Source organism: Microplitis mediator, chromosome 7 (assembly GCF_029852145.1).
Source record: "Microplitis mediator isolate UGA2020A chromosome 7, iyMicMedi2.1, whole genome shotgun sequence".
NCBI lineage: Eukaryota > Metazoa > Arthropoda > Insecta > Hymenoptera > Braconidae > Microplitis > Microplitis mediator.
This window is the reverse complement of record NC_079975.1, coordinates 23,831,282-23,857,563: the sequence shown is the minus strand read 5'-3', so window position 1 is coordinate 23,857,563 and position 26,282 is coordinate 23,831,282. Positions and strand designations below refer to the sequence as shown.

The window sequence follows — 26,282 nt, the reverse complement described above, 5'->3', positions numbered from 1 at the left end:
TATATTTATTATTATTATTATTACATTCATGTGTACTACATCGAAAGACATATTAGCACTTTGAATATCTAAATAAATTATTTACAATTACTTATTATTTTTATATCATGCTATAATACAAATAAATTATTTTTAGATGCCGGTGACTTATGCATAAATACTGTATACATTTTATATATATGTATAAAAAACATTACCGTTTTATTTATTATTTCGCTATTTATAATTTATTAATTTGAAAATTTTTTTTACTCATTCACCTGAAAAAATTGTTCGATCAGCTTTTGAAATCTATAAAGATCTATCAAGATCAATAAGGATAAACATCGATCTTTATAGATCTTTTGGCAAAAATAATTTAGATCTAACGAGATCTGATTAGATCTGAGTGTTAATTTGAAACCTACATCGATATCAATAGATCTGTTTAGATTTATATAGATCTCCTAGATCTAAGGTTTGGTTTTGATCTACATAAATCACAGATCTACATAGATCTTAAAAATTTTTAATAAAATTAGATCTACTACATTCTAATTTTTTTTCTTGGGTTTAATAACAAAGAGAATTAATTAGATCTACAAAAAACTACATAGATCTTAATACGTTTAAAAAGATCTAGATCAATTGACATTACAGGTAAATGGTGATCAACGGTCGAACAAATTAAATCTACTTAGATCTTGTCATGTGTCAAACTTTCAGATCTACTTATGTCTCTATAGAGATCAACCTAAATCTATATATGTAGATCTTTGCACATATACATTGATTTATAAAATAAAAATAAAATTTACGTAGATCTAAACAATTTTTTTTCAGGCCAATTACTAAATCAACAGTCCGTGTGAAAAAAGTTCGACTAGTCGAACTTTGAATTTTGAGACAATTTTGAACTTTGGTCGAATTTTTTCGAATTTGTAGAAAATTTTAAAAAATAAATTATGGGATAGAATTTAGTGGAAAAATACAAAATTTCATAACAACGTTCTTAGAAGATGTATTCATTTCATATTCATTGAAATGAAAGTTCGAAATTTTCGAATTTTCGGAACTTCTCTCGAATAGAAAAAAATCAGTTTCGAAAATTAGAAACGGTTGAAATTTTTTATTTTACGAACTTTCGTAGTATCACTAATTGAATGGAAGTTCGAAAAAAGTTCGAAATTTTCAAATTTCCAGAAAAAACTTGGATTCCGCTTGGACAAATAGTCGAAATTTTCAGTTTTTCAGAAATTTTTCGATACTTCTCCAGTACGAAATTTCTAAAAATTTCGACTAAATTTAGAATTTGTCTTAAATTTCGAAGTCCGACTATTGGAATTTTTTTTTACCTTTTTTTTCACACGGAAACTTTCATCTCGCAATTTATCTTAAAATTTTACATCGATGTTGTTTAAAGTAAACGGTAAATAACCATATATTACAAATAATTAAATAAACATATATTTATAAATAGTATACGTATATTTTACACAATATAATACTCAATATTTTTTTTTATGCCTAATAGGCAAAATTTAATTATTTCAGTAGCCCAAAGCTACATAATTTTTCTACTTACTTATTACAATAATATATATACGGTAATTTTTATTAACAATCAGATAAATATCTGTGCATAGTTTTTCTTAATCAAGTCTTTTATAGTCTTATAAAAAATAATATTCACTTATTTAAAACAAATAAAAACTTGACTATTTAAACAATAAACTTTTTTTACTTTTAAATTAACTCGATAAAAAAAATATTATCAATAATCAATCACTTTTTTGTCTTTCCTCTACTCGTTTAATTCTCCCTAAATTTTATTTTTTATATTCCCCCGATAAATATATTACACAGGATGTCGGTTAATTCTATCTATCTTCACAGAGAGAAAATTATGGTAAATATTCCTAGTACACGGTAAGAAATATTTTGCGGATATCACTATGCCAGTATGGGCGTGAACGCCATACTGTATGGTATCGAAGATTTTTATAGGTTATAAAATTATATGCATAGATGATTCAACCATTGCGGGAATAGTAACATTGGCAATAGTTGTCGCGGACGCCGCAATGTCAGTTTGGCCGTCAGGCCCATGCTGCGCTGCCGTATCCACAATGCTTTTGGCCGATAAATCTAGTCTAACGACATCTATATAGTTTTGGTGGTAATACGATAGTATACATTAATTGACACGCCAGAAATTATGGCGGGAAAAACTAGTAGCATTGTGCCCTCGGCATTGTAGTATGCACAGTAAAAAATATTGTGTATTTGTGTCGAAAACGGTTTGTGTTAAAAATTGTAGTGTGTTAAACTAACACAAAGTTTGTGTCACTTTATTTTGTAACATAAAAAATTTGTTATAAACTCTTTATTAACACATTTTGTGTGTCACTGTCGAATTCTTTGCGCCCTCTTGTGGTGATATTTCAACATAATCTTTGTGTTAAAAAGGGGTTACACAAAGTTTGTGTCGAAATTTCAACACATATTTCGTGTTAACCGTTTTTAACACACGAATTGTACACAATATTTTTTACTGTGTGGGTCTCAGGGCCATGCTGTTTCGCCGTGCCTACTATACATATGTGTGAGCAATACAATAGCTCCAGTACCATACAGTATAGTATAGAACCCCATACTTCTGGGACTCGTTACAATACGAGTATCAAGTAAAAAATCAAAAAATGAAAAGCATTTTCTTTTGAATTAAAATGAAAGTGGAGTAAAAAAAAATCACATTGGACAATTATTAGATGATTTCCACGATTTTTGACAAAAAAAAATTTTTCTCGTTGGAACTACCCCGTTTGATCAATTATTTATTTTAAAAACGAGTGGGCTACCTCGAAATGTTGAGTAACAAATTTTTTTTTCTTGAAAAAATCTTTTTTTTTATAAGGTACAAATTCTACCCCCATGCTAAGAAAAACAAAAAAAAAGTTTTCTTTCAACCCACCCTAGTAGGTACTATAATTTGGATGAGTACCGTTCGTATAATCGATATTTTAAAAAAATCGGTTACCATACGTTATGGAAATCATTCCCTAATATATTGTAATTGTTACCATAAATTTCTCTCCGTGCTCAGATATTAGAAAAAAAAAACAATTCGAAATTAATAAAATAAAAAAGTAATTAATATCATTACTTATATTTTGGCGAGAATCATTTGCTCATTTGTAAAAAGCCAAATTATAAAAGGAGTAAATAAAAAGTAAAAGTCTCGAGCTTCTTAAAACAAACAACTCATTCACTACTGTCTCAAATAAACTCTTATATAAATAGAAAAAACCTCTAAGATTTAAATACAAACGGAATTTTTATGAAGAACAATGAAGCTAAGAAAAGTAAAAAGCTAAATATTTTTCTCGACAACACTTAATAATGACAAGTAGTCAATTTCTTTAAATGATACCATTCTACAAGTACTATAAATTATTTTGAAATGCAAAAAAATAACTTAAAATTAATAATAATTATCGTAGCACATAAAATGTATGACAAAACTTTTAACTCGACGGATATGAATAAAGTCGAGGAAATTTTTCCTCTTTATACTTTAAGTGTATGTATATATATGTACATCTATAATGTCTAGAGAATATGTTTTTTTTTTTTTTTATTTTAAAATTAAATATAAATGAAGTGAACATCGAGTGAATTAAAAAGCAAAGTTTGTGAACACATATTATGAATAAGTTAATAGTTAAGTCGATCGCGATGAATATTTATTTTTAATTATTATAATTTATATTATAATAATAAAAATTATTTATATTATCATTATCATTATTTTAAAGTATGTACAAGTCATATAACAGCTTCAACTAACGGCAGACAAGTGAACATCATTTCAATTGTTTGCTTACGAGAATAAAGTTAGTTGTGATTACTTTGAATTATTCACAAGTTTATCGTTCATCTGTCTCGCTTTTATTTTATTACATCTTAAAACTTTTTTTTTAGTTTGATGGTATATATATAGATATATTATGCTCAGTCATTCAATCTTCATTAACTATGCAGTCACAAAACCGTTGTTTCGTAACGTTTATTTTATTGAGAATGACGTCCTTTAATAGTGTTATAATTTTGTTTAATGGCGAATAGTGTGCGTAGTTTATATCTATATATGAGTAGATATATCTCTTTTTTTCGTCTGACGTACACAGAAACAACGGAAAGCAAAGGCACTTTTATGCTTCCGTCACAACACGATTAGAAGAAGTGATGGACTGATACCTTTACGTGAATAAATATTGAGCTGCTAGGACAAGTACTATTGTCAATTGCATTATTATTCCTACCTTGCTGCTAGCTGTCCCCGAAACAATGCACTCACTTTGGGTGTAAGGAGAACAGTGCACCTATAACACACATGGGTAGACATTTAATATTTGTCTTTATGGTTCTATTTGTGTTGTTGTTGTTGATGTTGTCAGCTGATTTAATTTAATTTGAGTACATAATAGAGACAAATTCCAAACATTTTAATTAAATTACAGAAGACTGAGAGAAAAAAAATTAAATTTAATAAAAATTGTCTACTTGACTGATAGTACAGAGAAAAAATTTCTTGGCGCAAAAAATTTTTACTCGTCCCAAGAAAATTTTTACTTGTCCTAAGCAATTTTTGGAAATCAGGAATTGAAAACGAAAATTTTCTTGAGCCAAGAAAAAATTTTTTGAGGCAAGAAAAAGTTTTATTGGGCCAAGAAATAATTTTTTTCTGTGTATACCAAAAAAAGAATTTTTTGCTTTATGATTTAAAAATAAAAATTTTTTTAAGACTAAAAAAAATCGAGTGATGCAAGAAAATTTTTTTTACTTCAAGAAATTTTTTCTTTGTCTCAAAAAATTTTTTTTGCAACTCATGGTAAGAAAGTCTCTGATTGGTTAAAAATGATACTACAAAGAATAAGTATCGCGAAAAATGTCCACTTTGTTTGTGAAAAATATCCCTGATTAAAAAAAGCGATTTAAAACGATTTGCAATGTTAAATCCCCATAAGAAAAGGGATTCAAAAGTATTCAAGGTATTCAAAAGCATTAAAAAGTATTTAAAATTTTTTATTTCGAATCGTTTTAAATCGCTTTTTTTAATCAGGGATGACAAACGTACATGTTCTACGTATATATAGATATACTATTTATTAGCCATTAAACGATCCAACAGAAAACCCAATCAACCGCCGTCTCGAGTTAGGACAGCGGAAAGTCCCGGTTCCATGCGTTTTGAGCACCTGACAAAATATCCCCGACAAAATATCTCTGGGCAAAATATCCCCAGTTTTGTGTCAGTTTTTTTGGCTTTTTTCACTATTTTTACTTTCTTTTCATGGGGATATTTATGGGGACAAAATATCCCCCATAATATTATTATGTAATAGTTGCCACTTTTACTATTTTTGCTTTCTTTTCATGGGGATATTTTGTCCGGAGATATTTTGTCGGGGATATTTTGTCAGGTGCTCAAAACGCCTGATACCGAAAGTCCCACACTATAGAAAATTATCTTACTGTATTTAATTAATAAGATTGAATATTATTTTAGATTAATTAAAAGATTAAATTTAATGTACTGTACTTTTTTTACCAATCAGAGACATTCTTTCTTAACATTTGATGCAAAAACTATTGTAACGGATTGAGTAGGAAGGGCTTTCGACACTCGTGTGTTGGCAACACTCGCCAGTAAATTTTTATTTTAAATTTATAATGCAAAAAATTTCTTGGGACGAGACATATTGTTTCCGTCAAGAAATCCTTTTTTTCTGTGTGTACTTAATACTAAAAAAGTTTTACTAAATTGAAGTACAATATTTCTTATTTTAATAAAAACAGGCAATTAATTTTTATTGGCACTATTCAAGTAAGTAAATACTTGAATTAAGAAAGTTTGTTGGCGGTGTATACTTTTTTTTTTGTGTAAGAAATATGAGAGTTATGAGTGTAAAATAAAGACAACAAGCTCACCTTTATTAAAGAATCCGACATTCGGTCAAGAAAGTCTTTGGTGAATTCGGCTGTCTCTTCGCCACACTTCCGTCGCACTGTGTGGTGTGAACATTCCAAAAATTCACGAAATGCGCTGTAACAAAGTTTAAAAATAACAAACATTTATTAGTTTTCATAGGAATAGTTAATTTTTATAAAGAAAATTTAAATATGTCGACTCGCACATTCCTTGCAGAGATATTCTTTTCACAAAGAGCTTTTGTAGTTATATTTAATTATGAAAGAAGTTTTACTTTATTGAAATTCTTTTCATAACGAATATGTTCGGCTATTTAAAAGTATATTTTATTTTCATTTTTTTCTTTATATCGAGAAAATCCGAAAAAAATTGATTATCAAAAATTATTGCAGAAAAATTTTCTTTTTCCAAAATAGTTTCATATCGGAATTTTGTATTTTTTAAATAACTTTTGATTAATTCTAAGTTCCTAAAATGTTCACGTGCAAAATTTTTTTTTACCTTTCTACTCAGTCTGCGAATTAAATTTTTTTACTTGAATTTTCATGGCTTCCAAAGGATAAAAATTCAAATTTTATGAAACTGAAGTTAGCTGACGTCTAATATTTTTTGGATTTTATTTTAGACAGTAAATTATAAAAAAAAAAAAAAATTTGAAAAAGTTGCACCTGTAGTTTTTTAAATTCCCTACAAGTGCATATTTTTAGTTTTTATTTTTTTGTAATTTATTTGCTGGAAAAAAAATCCGAAAATTTTTAATTGTCTGCTAACTTCAGGATCATCAAATTTTATCGATTTCGAATAAATTTTTCGGAGAATTTTCTTTTCATTCTCTAAAATTTCGTAGGTGACCCATTTTACCCTTCTTTGTAACGCTTCAAAATTCATATTAACCTCAAAAAAATGAAATATTCCTCAGAAAACTTTTTTTTTCAAGTGACCTTTACCCCAAGTTCTTTTTACTCACAGAATTTGAATACAGAAATTTTATGAAATCTCGATAGCAACATAAAAAAATTCCAAAATTTTGAAATGTCCCATCTTGCCCCAGTGTACTACTCATAAATCGGCTTTTACAAATTAAAATATATACATATATATTATATGACTAAAGTAAAATATTTCACACTAATTATGACTGATATGAGAACAAAATGAATAATTTTTTTTTTTGTAGAGTTTCAAATGAAATAAATAAAATTAAATAAAAAAACTAAATAAAGACGGAATGAAATAACGTAAAATAAAACAATTATACAAGAGGAGTTAAAAAGAAGAATTAGTAGAATATAATTTTGAGTAAAATTGTAGATACTTGGGTAACAACGAGTCATATTATCTTTTCATTTTGTGTATATTCATTACGAACACTTCTAACACTCGTATCCACTTTTCCCGCGGGAATGTGTCGAGTCCGTTGCTCGATGGTACAGTTGAGGATGTAACGTCATTAGCCTATCTGTGCTACGGTCTACTGCAGCTTTTGAACTCGTTTCCCGGAGGAAGACCAACATTCACTGGCTCCTCCGTAGTCAGCCAAGAGAATGACTACCAGTAGAGAATGAAAAAAAATAACAAAAGTACATGGAATTTGCGAAATCATACACGAGTATAGTCCGTATTATAACCGTTATACCAAATTCGTTGTTATATATTTAAATACTTTTTTTAAAAAACATTTTTTAATATAATCTCATATTCTATAATCTGATTTAACGTCGCGGGGATTCCCAGCATTGACGCAATAAATAATTTTAATTAGTTGGACACAAAAGCCACTGGCGAATAAATGATAACGATATTAATTCATACTTATGGAAATTACTGTCGCAGTCGATACTTGACACAGTGTCAAGGCTCGTTTTCATATGCATATTTTCAATTTCAATCCTTGATTAAATATTGCGACTAATTATTGGAAAAATTATAAAAGCATACTCGTTATTTTTATGAATAAACAGCAATGCGCTCGTCCGCTTTGTTGATGTTCGATCAAATTTTTTTAAAAATATATACTTTTCATTACGAATTTCTCACTGTACATTTACGAGTTATTGAAAAGGAAGTGATTGAATAAATTATTCATTTTTGAGTGACACTATCGATCTTATGGCAGCTGTTTTGGGTAGAAATATTTTGCGGTTTTTGCGGTTGATAAGGAGACAAAAAACGTTTCCCCATTTATTAGTACAGAGAGCAGATAAAGGGGATGACTTTGACATAAAAACCAATTGACATTTTAATGAAAAGTTTGTCGACGGAATAATTATAAATAATTGTCTGAGTCAAAATTTAAATCTTAGATTGATCGTACACTAGACGTTGAAAACGTAAATAAGACTTGCGTAATCATAGACACAACTTTTCAAAACTTGCAATGCAAAAATTAAACTATATCGGAAATATTTCGTTGCCAAAAAAACATATTTGGCAGCCAAAAGATGAGAAATAAAAATTTAGGTGTTTTTGAAAAATATTTCGAGCCTTGCAGGTGATAACTCTACTGATGGCTCGTAAGCCAATTAAGAGAGTTAGACTCAAAGAGTTGCAAGCTATTTATCAGAGACGATAAACCTCGATGAGTAGCTAACTCTAATGAACACGACACTCGCTATTTTAAAATTGTTTAGGTTATTTTTTTGAGCGCGGGGAATTTCGCCGCTTCCTGATCCGCAGCCTTCTGGAGAACTGACTCCGTAAACATCAAAGGGTTGTGGTCTAGTGCTCTCGAGATAGAATAAGTTTTGTTTCAATTTTTTATTAGCTCGTAAATTGCAAGCAATTATATATTTAATTGTATTTTTATTTGAATTTATGAGTTTATATAAATCAAAATTTACAGATGTCTAAAATGACGGGTTTTTAAATTTGCTGGTTTAAATTTATAAATGTCTATTGTTTAAGAATTCATATATTAATAACTGTCAATATTTTTATAAAAATAAATATTCAAATGTCTTTTTACTGACTTCTCTCAATTCAGTTCATTTTATTTTATCCAATGTCTATATTTATATTTGATAGGTTTTTAAATTATCCAATTATATTGATGTCTCTTATGTTAATATTATAATTTTACTTATATTTCGTTTATAAAGTGTGTAATTATTTTAATTGCTAATATTTTTAATTTCTATTTCAATTGTGATTGATATTTTGAGTTATTTATTTTCAGTTAATTATTTTTTTAATTTTGATTAAATTGATGCTTATAAAGATTTTGCTTTTATTGATTTCTTTACTTACAGATGTCGAAATTTCGATTTTTCTATTTTACCATAAAATTTTCAACCGGTACGAATCAATGACGCGCACTGTACATCATATTTGTATATTTCGAAAATATACAATTATATAATTAAAGCGGCAAAAAAATAGTTATTTTAATATATATGAATAATTGTATTATAAGATAAACTGTGTTATATTATTCAGTATAATTTTAGGATATAGCTTTTTTTCATGCGAGTTGGCGCAAATATTCCCAACAATCTTACAAATCCTCCACCATCGGTATTTTTTTTGAAAACTGACTCCAATAATGAAAAAACAAGAGTATTCCCCCATGAAAAAAATTTATAAAAAAAAATATATGTTAAAATATATTAAAAATATATTTTAAATAGCCAACTTTTGGCCGGTTTTCGTATATATTTTATATATTTTTAATTTATTAAAAATACATCTTAGAATATATGAAAATGAAAAAATTATATAAAAAATATATATTTTATATAAACTTTTTAGATTTCTTTTTCTATGTAGTTGATTAACTTAAAATTTTTTTTTTTTTATAATTTTTTTATATTTTCATAATTAGATTTTTTATAGATTTAAAATATATTACTAAGATATTTTTATATATGTATTTTTTATATATTCTAAGATATATTTCTAATTTATGAAAAATATATAAAATGTATACGAAAATCGGCCAAAAGTTAGCTATTATATATTTTTTTTATATTTTATCATATATTTTTTCATGGGGGTTTATGTCTTGACTCCACTGAAACCCCTTTCGGAGTTAGTTTCCGACCTTGTCTGAATAATCCATCGAATAGTAACAGTCCCATATTAAAAAATTTTGTATTTTTTGAGAAATAAACGTTTCAAAAAAAAATTCATGTCTTATGAATGACGAAATTTAATCAACACTAAGCAATTTATTATTTATTTGAACTTACCAACACACAGACTTGATATTTTCTGAAGACTTTGTCTTATTCTTGGACTCCAATTCAATTACTGACTGTTGGTATCTCTTAGAACATAATTCATAATCGGTCTGAACCTTCTGCATACAAGGGGCGTGTTTTAAAAAAGCTAAAACAAAAACAACAACAATAGTAATAAATATTTCCGTGTAAAATTGAATGAAATAAATGCACGAGAGTACTCGAATAATTAATAGTCACTCTCGTTAAAATTTTTCACGATTTCGTGTAGTAAATTTTTCGATTCGAATCCATGGGAGCTTCATTAAAAGTTCCGTCAATTGTAAACTATTTAAAAAATATTCAACTTGAAGATGAGAGGCTGTACATTCTGTCGCACATTCATATCTATTTTCAAATGAACAACTTTATTTTTTTTTTTATTTTATTATTCATTCATCAAAAAGATGAATAAATTTCATTACAATTTAATCAGATTTTAATTCAATTCAATTTTTTTTTTTTTTGAAAAAAAGAAGTTTTCAATGCTCGTAATAAATTTAATATTAATTTTGTGTATAATTTAGTCGACATAATAAAATCTTGTAACAGTTTTACATTGCATTGAATTTGAAAAAAAATTTTGATGCCATTAAAAAATTAAATTGAAAATTGTACGATAAATTCATTAATTTTTTTTTTTTTTAATATTTTACAAGAGTTGTAAGACGACGTATTTTACGTCTGCTAGTAATAGAAGTGGGGACAAATGTAATTAAATTCAGCAGAAATTAATTACTCGCTCCATCCCGTCATGTCCGGCTTCTAATTATTTTATAAATGTAAATGTGTCAGATGAAAATTTTATCGATAAGATTACACAGTGAATATGTGTATAATAGTGATGAGAAGATAACTGGCAAACTAGTAAGGGCTAGTGAGAGCTTTTCGGCTCAATAATGCAGTCAGCACTCTCGAGATTACCTACTATAGATACGGAATTGAGTATAGACATAGGATCAGTCATCCTTTGGCAATGTCGAGAATCTAATATCGCTCATTAATGGAAGCATCTAATTAGCATTAAATGTATACACAGCGTCACTAATTCCAAAAGGACATATTTTCATAGGCATTTTTGGCTTTAAAATAAATCTACTAAATGATTGGCTAAAAAAAAAATTGCAAGCACTAGGTTTTAAACTTAGTGGCAAAAGCCAAAAGGGCGTATAAAAATTTGGAATTAGTAACGCGATATATAGACAGTGAGAAAGAGAGAAAAGAGATTGGGACAAAATGAGTCACTTATTTATCTAGTCAGATCAAAATAGATCAACATTGATTAAACGATCAATTTATGAAGTAAATATAAATAGATCTAATTGGATCTGTACGGATCAAACCAGATCTGAGCTGATATAACTTTTTCTCGGGAAAAAAAATTCAGATCTGCTTGATCAGATTAGATCTGTACAGATTATAAAGAAATATTTCTTTACATTATATTATAATTATAAGATTAACTAGCTGAATTTTGACACATTCACCGTAATTTTGATAATTCTAAAAAGTCTATCGTAATTGGACGGATTTTTGCAATAACGTCTTAACTAACCCTGTAAGTTAAGACGTTATTGTAAAAATCGGTCCAATTAAAATAAATACATTTTTTTATTTATTCAGCTATTTATTTAAATTGGTATCTTCTTAATTATATGTCAATTCGTATTGTTTGGAGAAGAGTGATCTTGAATATGAATCTTCATTAAGTTAAATTTCATTTGTATTATTCAAAGGAGAAGATACAGCTGATCTCATATGGAACATGAAACGTTTACTTTTAATTTTAATGGCTTCAATCCTATATATTTTATATTATTATGATATATTAAATATATTTTTAATCAGACATATCAATTTTTATTAGGATAGAGATTAAAAACAAATCTATTTAAATCTAGCGAATTAGATCAAATTTGATCTGAGCAGATTTAAGAGTGTTTTTTATTTACCTTGATCTGTTTAGATCCAAGCAGATCTATTCTGATCAGAGTAGATCTAATTTGATCCAAACAGATCTGGCCAAAATGCAGATCTGTTCAAAATCTGAAACATCAGATCTGATTTGATCTAAATTTTTTTTCCCGGGTGTAGATGAATATTTACAAAAAAAAAGTGGTGTCCCATTTTATCCCACTTTTTCCTGTACATATATACATATATATATATATATGCGTGTGTATAAGTAATAATATTTACCGTCTTGATAACTTCCTTCTTGACACAGTTCTTTGATCGCAATATTAACACCCTGATAAAGAGAATAGAAATTTTGTCTCTGTTCATCGGGCATGCAGTTCTTGGTGTACGAGTTTATGCACTTCATACTCGATTGTAAATCTCTGCAAGCATAAAATTACCATAAAGTTTTATTTTACAGTAATAACTTTGTTCATATAATTATTATCAGACATTTATGAAGTTACTTATTGTAAATTGAATATTAACGAAGAACAGAACTATATGGGTTATATTATAACTTCAATTATAAATTACTGTCCATTAAGGGAACCTTACACAGAATTAAATATTACTGCAACACTTGAACAAAAGCGCATTATAGGTAAATTGACTGTGAACCACTTAACATCAGTTGTCTGTTTTCTATTATGATGTTGACTCGATCTTAACTCAAGTAGTAGTGGCCAGCAGGTTCTTGAGTAGACTTGGCTATATATTTTGAGTATCTTTGTATAATAGAGGAGGAAGATGGTCAAACTTGTTTAACAAGAATTAATAGGTAGAACAAAGTTTTAGAAATTTACAAGGACTCTCTACAAGCATTTTTAATTAATGATATATATGTTTGTTATAAAACTTTAGTACTTCATTTTAATAAGTACAGAATTTGTGATCCATTTGTGGCCAGTTTATAATTTTTATAGCTTCGAATATCAAAAAAAGAAAGAAAATGTTTTATTCAATAATTATTTGCCCGGGAAAAAATTATTTGATACGAGATCTGATTAGATCTTATTTTTTTAAATTTTAGATCTACATAAGTAGTTACGTAGATCTCCTGAGGTCTTAAATTTTTATTTTTTACATAATCTCAAAATTTTTATCAAATTTTGTGATCCATTTGTGGCCGGTTTAAAACATTAAAAAAAAAGTTTAAATTCAATAATTATCTGCGCGGGAAAAAATAATTTAAATTTGACATGATCTGACTAGATCACCTCAGATCTTATTCTTTTAAATTTAGATCTACATAAATATTTACGTAGATCTTGAATGTAATTTTTTTTTACAAAATCTCGAAATTTTTTTCATTAAAATTTTAAATCTTTTCAATAAAATAATTCGCTTTTTTTAGATTAGATTCGTAAATCTTTACGTATCTAAACAGATCTAAATAATGACTGAAATTAAATTTAATTAGGCCTACAATTTGAAATTTAAATTTTGATTTCTCCAAATAATACCAAATTTCGATATTTAAATTCAATTTATCATATAAATATATCATTCTCATAAAAGATTACGAGCAATCTGCAGTCACTACGTGACTGCCTAAATATCTCTACTAAATTTATAAAATACGCAAAAAAAAGGATTTCTTGCCGCAACAAAATTTTAATTTGCACCAAGAAATTTTATACATTATCAATTAAATACAAAAATTGTCTTGGGGCGAGAAAAGATTTTTTTGGTCAAGAAATAATTCCTTGCACCAAGTATTTTTTTCTAGTTCTAAATAAATTTTTGTTTTCAATTCACAATGCAAAAAATTTATTGGGGTAAGTAAAAATTTTCTTTAGGCGAGTAAAGATTTTTTGTGTCAATGAATCCTTTTTTTTCTATGCACACTTTTTTGGCTTTGAGCAGCTTCCTAAAACCAAAAGGGAGCATAAAAATCTGTCATTTTGGAATAAGTAACGCGATATAAATAATATAGCTATATATTCAGTGACATTCAGTCATATTTAGTGACAGAATAATTAAAGTATTAATTTATTTAAAGAAAATAAATACGATCGTCTTTTTTCCCGCGTAATTTAAATGTAATTCGAATGATATAGATAAATCTATTTACCTCAATACTTGGCAATTAAAAAGAGTTTAAACTATGAAAAGGCACAAATTCAAGTCAAGACCTATCTAATGATACCAATTTCAATAACATTAACTAATTTTATCATATAAATATGGCCGGAATAAAATTTTCCTTATTCTCTTAATAATATAGATTAATTAATTAAAAAAAAAATTGTCCCAATTAAAAAAAAAGTTTTATCTTCTATTTCCGACAATTAAATTTTTCCTCGATAACATAAATAAATATCTTTATTTATTTATTTAAAACAAACTGTTTTAATTACTTGATCAATCTTTTTAAATATATTTACGTACAATCTACAGTAGAGTTAATTAAATTCAAGGAGACATATAAGCCACAAACTATCCACTAAAAATAAACAGAATAAATCAAATATCGAGTAATCTGTCATCGCATACAGTCTATATTGTAAAAGTAAATCGACACGGATATTGCCAAAGCTCTATTTTCAAATTCCAATTTTACGGTCAATCCTCTACAATTTATATACTGCTACATACCAGTGTTATATAGAGACATACATTTATGTCTATATTTATATTTATATATACACAATATATGTTGCATTGTTAATGTCAATTACAGCTAAAAATGAAAATGTTTTAAAAAAAAAAATAATACTCACGGACAAAGTGCTTGCAGTTCATTTTTCGTAGTGACAAATCCCAGATTGTTGTTATCTGTAATTTTTCCAAGTGGCCTCGCGCACTTTATAAGATTTTCTTGGCCACATTCATGTCCCCGACAACTTGCAAGTACTAGAATCATAAATGATGAAAAAATTTCATAAGTTACTTTTTTAAAAATATAAATAAATAGCAATAAAGTTATTTGAAAATTTAATCAATTACGAAATTACGTCATGAAAAGAGTAATAATAAAGTTAATTAAAAAGAATAAAGAATAAGAAATAAAAAAAAAAAATTGATATTAAACTAAAAACATCTCTGAATTACACAGAGTTAAATGAACATTTCAGACGTCTGACCAATCTCGAGTTTATCTACTTCGGTGTGTTGCTTGCCTTTTTACTAGATCAAAAGGATTACCGTGACTAACGATGGTTAAAAATAAAAAATAAAAATATAAGTGAATACACGGAAAAAATAACTGATGAAATAATTGGATCTTTTATAAATATAGAACCAGTAAACATTTTTTTTAAATTAACTTAATTAATTTTTTTTTTCGATCGTTAGTTTATTTGTATTACTGATACAAGTATCCTAGAGTTTTAATATTGAAATAAACTCTCTTTCGGAGTTAATTTCACTCCAAAGAGATTAAATAAGAACTCTCTTCATTTGAATCAGTGAAATTCCACTGGTTCGTCAGTGAAACCTCACTGATTTACTAGTAAAACTCACTGATTCGACCAGTGGTCTTGGCGGCCATTTAATCCCACTGATTACTCAGTGAACTTCACTGGTAAATCAGTGAATTTTAATGGCGGACGTAATAGTCACTGATTTATCAGTGAGAATTTCCACTGATTCACCAGTGAGTTTCACTGATTCAACAGTGAGCTGATATAACTTTCGTCATAACCCAACTTATACATATAGGGCATGATTACTTACGTAAAATAAATGAATTAAAAACATATTTACGCAAATTTACTATCTCCAACTTTCATTACATCAACTGTATTAAAATTATTCAAAGCAATGTGGAAGAAAGAAACTGCACTTGGAACTTTCTTCGAAATTTTACAAATATAATGGTCGATTAAATTATAAAAAAATGTTGGAAAATCCAAAATTGCACACCTCAATCGCTCATTTTATTTTTAATCATTACTTTTATTTTTTTTTTTATGAATTTTTTTATTCAACTTTTAAATTATTAATTTGATTTTTTTACTTCTTAATTCCAGTTTGATTTTTTTTTTTATTAAAATTTTTTCTAAATATCCCGCATTTTTGTTGTAGATGTCGCTCTTTTTTTTCAATCCTACTGTTTTACGCTAGTGCTGCTGCCAGTAGTTGATGGGGAGAAAAAAAGAAAAATAAATTTACTTTTGTAATAATAACAATAGTAAAAATAAAAATGGCCGCTAAACTTTTCGTGAATAATCAGTCTTATTATTTTATTTAATTACAATTAAACTAAAAGGATTGAGACAGTAATTTTCAATAGGGTTCTTGTGATCAAAAATACAAAGATAATAAAAAAAAAAGTTAGGCCGATTAATTGTGTCTATCGAGAGTTATTTGGTTTACTAAGTTTCATACAGGACAATTGACAACTCGTGTTACTGGGATTAAAATAATTTATATTTAATTAATGGAATAATTAATCGACTTAATATTGGGTCGAAGTTATTCTTTAATAAATTGTCTTTGTGTTGGTATAAAATTTGACCCATTTTAGTGTAATCGAAAAAGTCTAGAGATAATTTAATGTGAGTGAATGAGTCAAAAAATTTAGAGCGATCATAAAACACACCAGCGCTTTCGCGCTTGAGGTGTGCAATTATCAAGGCTTGGAAGATAGCTTAAATTAAAAACATAATTTAATTTATGTAAAATAGAAAATGAAATAATAGGGTCACAATTTGGCTTGAAATTTATTAATTAATTCAATTGACATTACACGGAAAAAAATTAATCGTGAATGCAACATGATGCAGTCTTGGTAAATAAACATGATGAAATCATGTTGCATTCACATGATTTGTCATGTTTCGGCTACATGATAATCATGTTGCGGTAACATGAGAAAATCATGTGGCATTCACATGATAATCATGTTTCGGCTACATGATAATCATGTTGCTGCCACATATTGTCATGTAGCCGAAACATGACAAATCATGTTGCATTCACATGATTTTCTCATGTTACCGCAATATGATTATCATGTAGCCGAAACATGACAAACCATGTGAATGCAACATGATTTTTCTCATGTTACCGCAACATGATTATCATGTAGCCGAAACATGATTATCATATGAATGCCACATGATTTTCTTATGTTACCGCAACATGATTATCATGTAGCCGAAACATGACAAATCATGTGAATGCAACATGATTTTCTCATGTTACCGCAACGTGACTATCATGTAACCGAATCATGACAAATCATGTGAATGCAACATGATTTCATCATGTTTATTTACCAAGACTGCATCATTTTGCATTCACGATTAATTTTTTTCCGTGTAATAAACAAACATCAGGTTATGTATAACTTTCTATAACCGGTATAACTAATCATAGGTCGCTGTTGACAACGGACACTCGAGGTACTTAAATTTCGCACTGGTTTGAATCAGTGAACCCAATACTCACTGGTTTACCAGTAAGCAAATTTGAATCTCACTGATTCACCAGTGACTTTTCTACTCACTGAATGAACCAGTGGATTTCTCACTGATTCAAATTAAGCGAGTACGCAGTCATTCGCTTCGTATTTACTCAGTATATTAAATCCGCGCCCAGTCTGAAAAATTGTTACCGTGTAATGGAACGTTAAAAATAGCTTTTCGATAAATCACCATTTATTTATACGAGATCAAGAATACTTAATCAAAATTTTTTCACTATGTAACGTTTTGAAATTTAATATTTAGTAAAATAAAAATATTTGAATCTGGATGTTATTTCTAGATAAATTTTGAAAAAATAACAGACCTCAATTCTATAATGGACAAATTAACCGGTTGATCAATCATGATATACAAATCCAATGGAAATCCTGTCCGATTCAGAGCATTGTTAAATTCAATTACAGCTTGTCGAAATTACCAGCATGGACGGATATCGAACCACAAGTTTCTACGCTGAGCTTTTGGTATAAATCTACCATAAAGTTACTCAGGATGTTCAAACTAAAGTTTGTTCTAATAAAATATTTCACAAGACGTCAGTTTGCTACATCATTGACATCATAGAAATAGAATAAAATAATACAACTTGGAATTGTCGGTTACAATTTAATAAAAATCATGATAGCCAATGTAATGGATGTTAAGGAATTAGATAAATAAATTTCTTAAGTTAATTAATTACGGTTAATGTAACGACATTGGTTTAATTTAATTATTTTCCTGTTCAATTTAAACCAGTAAATATTTATCTGCAATTTAGTAGAAAGGATTTATTTTAAATATTACTATTCATTTATCATATGAATATAAATTGTTTGTGATGCATGCTATTAATGAATATTAATTAATTAGCAATTATAAACGAAGCAAATTAATATTTTTGTTAATGGAGTTTGGTCATTATGATATCACATATTTCAAAATTCTGATATAGTGAAAAATTTTTTTATAAATATTGACGAAAATTCCCCGTTAAACGAGGGGAGGAAATGAATTTTTGTTGTTTTTTGTAAAATAATGTTTAGTTACAAAATTTGAGTTAAACTTTTTCAAGAGATAAGAGTGATAAAAAAAAAATTAACACGCAAGAGCAGCCTTAAAATTTCGCGCTTTGGATTCGTGACAAAATAAACCATCATGTATTTAATTATATTTATTATAAAGAGAATCAGTCAAATTTGGTCCAAGTCATGTTCAAAAAAAGTTCATAATAGTGAACTTCTGAATTTGAGACACTTTAGAATTTAGAGTTGATTATTTTTGGAACTTAAAAAAATTCAAGAGTAGAAAATTTTCGATCTCCAAACCTCGTTTTTGAAAAATTCAAAAAACGTTCGTAATTGATTTTAAAGTTTTTTTTTCAATGTTTTTTAAATCAGCGAGATTTTCAAATCGAATTCTTTATGCTTAAAAAATTCCGAAAAACGGTCCAAAAAAGTACTCAGTTGAAAATTTTTTTTACTTTGGCATGTTTTCAAAGTTCAAAAATGATCAATTCAAAGTTTAGAAATGTTCTAAATTCGGAAGCTTACAGTAATAAACCTTTTCAGAGCATTTTGAAAAAAGCTATTGTAAAATTCATCAAATAGATTGATATTATAGTATTAGTCGAAAAGACTTAACTTGCATTTTTGCCCTTTTATGGTTTCAGATAATTCTGTCCTACAATTAGTTTGATAGTATTTTAAATTATTTAAAAAATATTCAAATTTCGCCCTAAAAAATATTCTCGTTCATTCGTTTCAATTTTTTTACTAATATTCCGAAAATTCTAAAAATTTGCCCAAAAGAAATATTTAAAAAAAGTTTTATTGTTAAATACTTTTTTTTTGCTGGCCTCAATTACTGTACATACTTCAATTTCACATATTTTACTAATCTAAAATAATTGAACATATTTTCAATAGAATATTCATTTATCCTGAATATTCAATTTAATTTTCCAAGCGCTCCGTTGTACCCCGAGAGCTTTGATCCGCTCCGAAACTTGTATTCGCAAGTTCCACAGAAATTTATTACCTAAAAAAAATGATTTCAATAGGATTTAAAAAATTTCCCAACATACCTGACCTCCACCATCAAAATCAAATAACGGCTATTGTTTTCGCAGCACTGCACGATCAAATTTTTATACCAATTTATGTATAAAGCATCCACTAATAATACTATGATCGAACATATTTTTATATACTTATATTATACTAATATTTGATATAAATATAATACGTTAAGCCCGATAAATAAAACCTCTTAATAAAACGCATCCAATAAATTGAATCCCGATTGTTCAATAAACAAATTTATGATAATTATAATCGATCAATCTGATAAAATAAATATAATTAATCTAATACCACATTGGGGTATCCCACAACAAATATCTATATATTTATATAGATATTAACGGAAATTGATATCAATCCAATCAAATCTCTATAAATGCTTATCATATAGATTCATTATTTCTCATATTACATCATATATATATATATACGATGCTTCACATCCGTTACAATATATATATATATATATATTTTAGTGGTATTTAGCTGTGATAATTACATAGGTTTACGTTTCACATATTGAAAGATAAGCCAAAATAAATTGAATTAAATTAAATGCTGGTAATTGTCGCAGCCATTGATTAAATAAAATTGATTTTTTGGATAAAATAGAAATTATTTCTCATACGACTATAGAGAGATAATAAATTATTGTTATATATATATATATATATAAAGCGGCTTATAATATATTATTACTGAGATTAACAATATTAATTATTTTATAGTAAAATTAATATTTCTCTTATCATATTATATTATCAATGAATTTATATGACAATATTATATTATTTTAATTAAATATTTTAATTATAATTCTATATACTTGTATTTTATAGCAGCAAATTATTCTTTATTACATTATAAATGGAGCGGCAGTAAAAAAAATAATTAAACTTCATACATATTTATATTTAAGGTATAATATAATAAATTAGTAACTAAAATGAATTTAGTAACTTGCCGAGTATACTCCATATGGTCTTCTACCTTCTATAAATTTATGGACATTTTCCAAAATGGACTACGTGGGTTATAGTACCCCGGGGATAGAAATTACAGAGACATTACGCTCGGTCGTTAGTTAATTCTACTAGTCTCTTCTGCATTAGCGATTTTCGTGGTGAAAAAAAAAAAAAGTTTATAAAAAAAGATTTAAAAAAAATTTCATTGCTCAGCTACACGATTCGGCTATTAAATAATACGTTTATTTAAATAATTAAATAAAGTACAATTATCAGCAACTGTTGCTAATTATCTTTTAATTTAATTGAAATAATTTATTTTCATTAGTCGCTAATTATAAATTTTTTAAGTACGAGTTAATTAAATTTAGTTGTATAAAAATAATATTGACAAATATTGTTTCATAAAATTAAATTTAGTGATTGATAAACTGAATAAATAAATAGGACAAGCAGATATATATTTTGTTAATTAAACGCCTGTTAAATAAAAGTTAAAAGTGTGGATTTTAATAATTAACGAACAATTTGGATATATTGTTATTTTAATTGGAAAGCAGATTAAAATGCAAAAATAATTTTAGTCTTACAATTGACATTTGGCTTTAATCAGATTATATTTTATTTTAATATAAAAATTGTATGACAAAATATTTTTCAAAAACGATGCAAATGATATTTAAGTGCTGATTAATTAATATAAACTTCCGTCAATTTTGAAAATTTGAGACAGCTGTCATGCCCAAACGAATTGACTGTTTCTCATTTTAAAAACCGATCGAAAAATTAACTCAGAAATTTCTTGAGTTATTTCACGCTTCAATCGTTTCAAAATTGTAGGAATTTTCATCTGAACATAATTCCGATACCACGAAAATCATACAGGCGCTTTTCCTTTGAAACCCCATAAAATACAAAAGACAAATTTTCCAATAAAGTTATAATAGTTTTAACCAAAGCTTATTTTGTGAGCTACAACATACACTTTACAAAATTTAATTATGACGTGTCATTCGATGGATGTCAGAAGACAAAGCTGCAGAAGTTTATTATTTTTCAAATTTTTCAAATTTTAAAACCCATCGAAAAGTTTGAAGAAACAATTGTGAAAGCAAGTTGAATAACGAAAATTAAAGCTAATTGCACGAACTTTGAAATGCATTTAACAAAATTGAGCTACGACTTTTTGTTTAATAGTTGTTTCAAAGATATTTCAATGAAAGTTCATTTTTTTTTTAAATGAAAAAAAAAATTCTTCCCGCCCGCTATATCTAAACTAACCGATCGATTCTGCTCATCTTTAAACTTGATTAAGGCATTGGCCCAAGTAATAAGTACACGAAATTTCATTGCAATCACATATATTTCGAGCCAATGGTATTATTCGATGCTAACCGACGAAATATAACATATTGTAGAAAAATTTTTTTGAAAACTGCCTCATAAGGATCCATTACACTAGATAGATTTATATCAGAAATTTACCTGAAAATAATGTATAAAACGATGGAGAAATAAATATAACTAATACTCTAGGTAATGATATTAATAATAGTATTATCGATCACGGAAAAAAGTACAATATAACTTTTTCTAACAATTTAATGGGAAATAATTTTTTGTTGGTTTTTTTATCGATACTGTTATCTGAACCACGAGTAATCAAATACGTATCGCTTTAGCGAAAAATAATAAAATATAAAAACCGCAGCGTAGAGTATGACGACAAAGAGATGAAAAGAATAGGATTAATTGAACGTTGCTACTGTCGGTGAATGTACATCTAAAGCAATCAGACCGAGCGATTAATTTCGTATTATTCTACATGCGTCACTGTTCTTCACACAACAGGCCACCAGCCGCAAGGCCAGACCACTTCTTGGCTTTTCATTGGTCAGGTTTCCATCGTACGACGCTCCCGTTGTGTGTTATAAATAAATATACACTCTCACATCGTCTGTGTACTCATATATATTCTCGCTTGCTAATTCACTACTCTTCTCACCTGCAATTATATACTTTAACAATACCTAAGTATTTACACGTAATACCTCTAACGTCTTTACACACTTCCTTATTAATTTAAATGTTCAAACAAAATAATTTATGTTTGTTGTGTGTTAATATTTATACTCATAACTTATATTTATTATTTTTATTTTTTTAATTAATACGTAATTATTTTTTATTAAATAAAATATTTAATTAATTTTAGACTTTTTGTTATTTATTCAATTATGCAACTTTTTTTTTTTTTTTTTTTTTTTTTTTTTTTTTTTTTTCTTGAAAAAAAATTATTATTTAAGTATGAAATTTTACTGAACAGAAAAAGGGCTACTAGTATATATTTTTTGACGCAAGAATTATTATACTCAATTCGATATTTAATTAAAAAAAAAAAAAAAAAAAAAAAAAAAAAAAAAAAATTAATCCCGTTAGAAAAAATTAGAAACTTATATTTTTTATTATAATAATAAATTGTTAAGACAAAAATATATTTACCCCCATGAAAATAATTTAGAATAACAATATATGTTAAAATATAAAAAAAACATATGTTTAACATATGTATAAAAAAAATATTTTTAATAGCTAACTTTTGGCCGATTTTCGTATATATTTTAAATATAATTCAAATATATCTTAGAATATGTAACATATATATTAAATATATATTTTATTTTTTGAATATTTTCATACATGTATTTTTTATATATTTTAATTACATTTAAAATATATAAAATTATATGAAAATCGGCCAAAAGTTAGCTATTAAAAATATACTTTCTATACATATTTTATATATATTGATATATTTTAACATATATTTTTTTAATAAATTTTATTCATGGGGGTAACTAACGATCATCAATCACATAAATTTTCTTAATTAAATAAAATTCATTTTGCTCAGCGTAAGTACTTTGAAAGTAATAAGGAGTTGAAATAAATAAAAAAATCACAGAGTCTAAATAAACGACGTAACGAATGCAGTTACGACTAATTGGTCATTACATTTAGCGAAGTAGTAGTTGACATAATAATGACGTAGATAAGACAAGTATCGCAATTTACAATTTAACAAAACGGATATAAACTTTAAAGCGACATCTCTTGAGAGCATCGTGATATGATCAACGAATAATAATGATCACAGCGACGACAACGATAACGACAACGACGTTGACCCTGCTTACACACCTTCTCAGCATCTCTTGCGTGCCAGTATGCCCGTCGCGTGACTTTGGGTCACGGTGCCTTTGCTTTACCAATATACCAACGACACGATTAACTTCGACAACGCCACCACTTGTCAATGTATATATACATATATACATATATATCTATATACTTAACACAACCGTCTCTCTACTAATTTATTTTCACTCGCCCTGATCGAAATTAACGTGTAAAAAAATTCATAATAAATCTTACACATAAAAAAATAATTCCTTGGCGCAAAAAACTTTTACTTGCCCTAAGAAATTTTTTGCATCATGAATTAAAAATTTTCTTAGGGCCATACAAAATTTTCTTGAGCCAAGAAAAAGTTTTTTGGGGCAAGAAAAAAATTTCTTGCATCAAGAAATTTTTTCTAATTCCGAGAAAACTTTTACTTGTCCTAAGAAATTTTTTGCATCATGAATTGAAAATTTTCTTAGGGCGATAAAAAATTTTCTTGAACCAAGAAAAAGTTTTTGGGGCGAAAAAAAAAATTTCTTGCATCAAAAATTTTTTTCTAATTCTAAGAAAACTTTTACTTGTCCTAAGAAATTTTTTGCATCAAAAATTGAAAAACTAAAATTTTCTTAGCGCAAGAAAAAAATTTTTTGTCAAAAAACTTTTCCTAATCCTAAGAAAATTTTTCTTTCCATTTCATAATGAAAAATTTTTCTCGCGCCAAGAATTTTTTTTTCTGTACATATACAATAAATTTCTTTAATTTTTTGTCTTTGATTACTTAAATATCAGTGCCGGTAACTAAAACTTTCTCATTTGATCCTTAAAAAATATAAGAAACAAGTAGATTGCCTCGATTTTTTATTTCACAAGTGCATTGACACTTAAAGTACATACAAGCATTTACTTGTAAATCCGTGTGTTCAATGTCAAAAATAAAAAAACTATGATTTCTATATATAGCAATGACCATATAATTTAACAGAAGCATGTTATCTAATAGTGAAAAGTATGAAGATAAAAGTAAAAATAAGAAATAAGGATAAGAATGAGACAAAAGTTTTTAAAGATTCCCGTCAATGCAGTAGTGTAATATTATAGTGGGAAAGTTTTGTATGAATATATGCATATATACATGTAATATATATACATATATAAGTTAAAAGGTATAAGGACATGTGAGAGTGTTGGACAAGAATGTAAGAAGTATGTGAGTGTTGTCTTGCTTGGCCGATACGATTAACAGAAGGGGAACCCAACCAGACTTATGGACACGCGGGCGACGATGAAAGGGGAAAATTTGCGAGAAACGCGCGAGCGATGCACGCCCATCTGTTCAGCCAATCGCGAATTTATACGTCATCTCGTACGATGTAACGGAAGAGACGTGCCCACGTGGTGACTGAAGTGAGACACGCGTGCTATTTTCAGACGCAATGAGAAGTACCTTCTAACGCATCTTACAGATCGTTCGAGAATAGTTTTTTACGTAAATTAATCGTCTATTTGTTATAAATAATTAGACCAACTCTCAGCCATTTATTCAAATTTCGAAAAAAAAAAAATAATCATTTAATAAAATGTTCTTTTAAATTCTGTAAGACGTCATAAGTATGACAGAAAAATTAATGTTACGTGATAAGTTCTCTTTTAATTGATAACGTCGACGGTATCGTTAAATATTTATGGAATAGTATCTACTATACGTAGTACTATTTTTATCAATGAGATGATTACTCATCATTTTTATAAATTTCGATAAAAAAAAAAATGTTGATAAACAATTTGTTTTTGTTTTTTGTTTATATAATTTATGTATATGTATTTATGACATATGCATACTGACATATAGTGAATGAGATGCAAAAATAGTTTCAATGAATACTGAAGGTTGTAAACAAATAATTAATTCACACTACGTTTCAAATAAACATCACGTTCAGTTAATAATTGCATAGTTAATTTTAAAAATTTTATTTTTTAAATCTCCGTCAAATATTTACTGTTACTTCCGCTCAATTAATTATTGATTGCTATACCATCCACCTTTACTCTGAAATTTTATTTCAAAGTTGACAGATAAAAAAAAATTATTCCCTCAATTCAAGCGATTTAATTTTTTATACTCACGGGAATAAAATGCCGCCAAAAGTATGGTGAACCATGACAATGGTTTTTCTACAATACTCTTCATATTTTATATATTTATTTATTTATAATAAATAAATAAATAAAATTTATTGATGTATAGTTTTAGTAAATCACTAAAAAAATTTTTTAAACACTGGTAACTTGGATAAATTAAAAATACTCTACTGTTTTAAATAAATAAATAATTTATCGACGAATTAATACGATTATTAAATTAATAATTAATGCGGTAATTTAACGCGTTTGATATTTTTTAGCCGGTGTTGGATGTAAAGAGACGTAAAAAACACTGCGTGTAGACTGGCCGGCTATACGCGACTGAATCTCCTCGCAGT

General features: G+C 27.3%; 1 protein-coding gene across 1 annotated transcript; it reads right to left on the bottom strand.

Annotated features, from left to right (window-relative positions):
- On the bottom strand, positions 1–26,282 carry LOC130671493 (uncharacterized). Its single transcript, XM_057475413.1, has 6 exons — positions 25,927–26,282; positions 14,877–15,009; positions 12,391–12,533; positions 10,162–10,300; positions 5,974–6,088; positions 1–4,364 (listed from the first exon to the last, which is right to left on the bottom strand). The coding sequence occupies exons 1-6, from the start codon at positions 25,988–25,990 to the stop codon at positions 4,242–4,244; spliced, it is 717 nt and encodes a 238-aa protein (XP_057331396.1). The 5' UTR covers positions 25,991–26,282; the 3' UTR covers positions 1–4,241.

Coding starts and splice junctions, on each gene's coding strand:
- LOC130671493 (XM_057475413.1), bottom strand. CDS start 25,990: ATGAAGAGTATTGTAGAAAAACCATTGTCATGGTTCACCATACTTTTG. Junction 15,010..25,926: donor TTTGGCGGCATTTTATTCCC/GTGAGTATAAAA, acceptor TTATGATTCTAG/TACTTGCAAGTTGTCGGGGA. Junction 12,534..14,876: donor GAACTGCAAGCACTTTGTCC/GTGAGTATTATT, acceptor TTATGCTTGCAG/AGATTTACAATCGAGTATGA.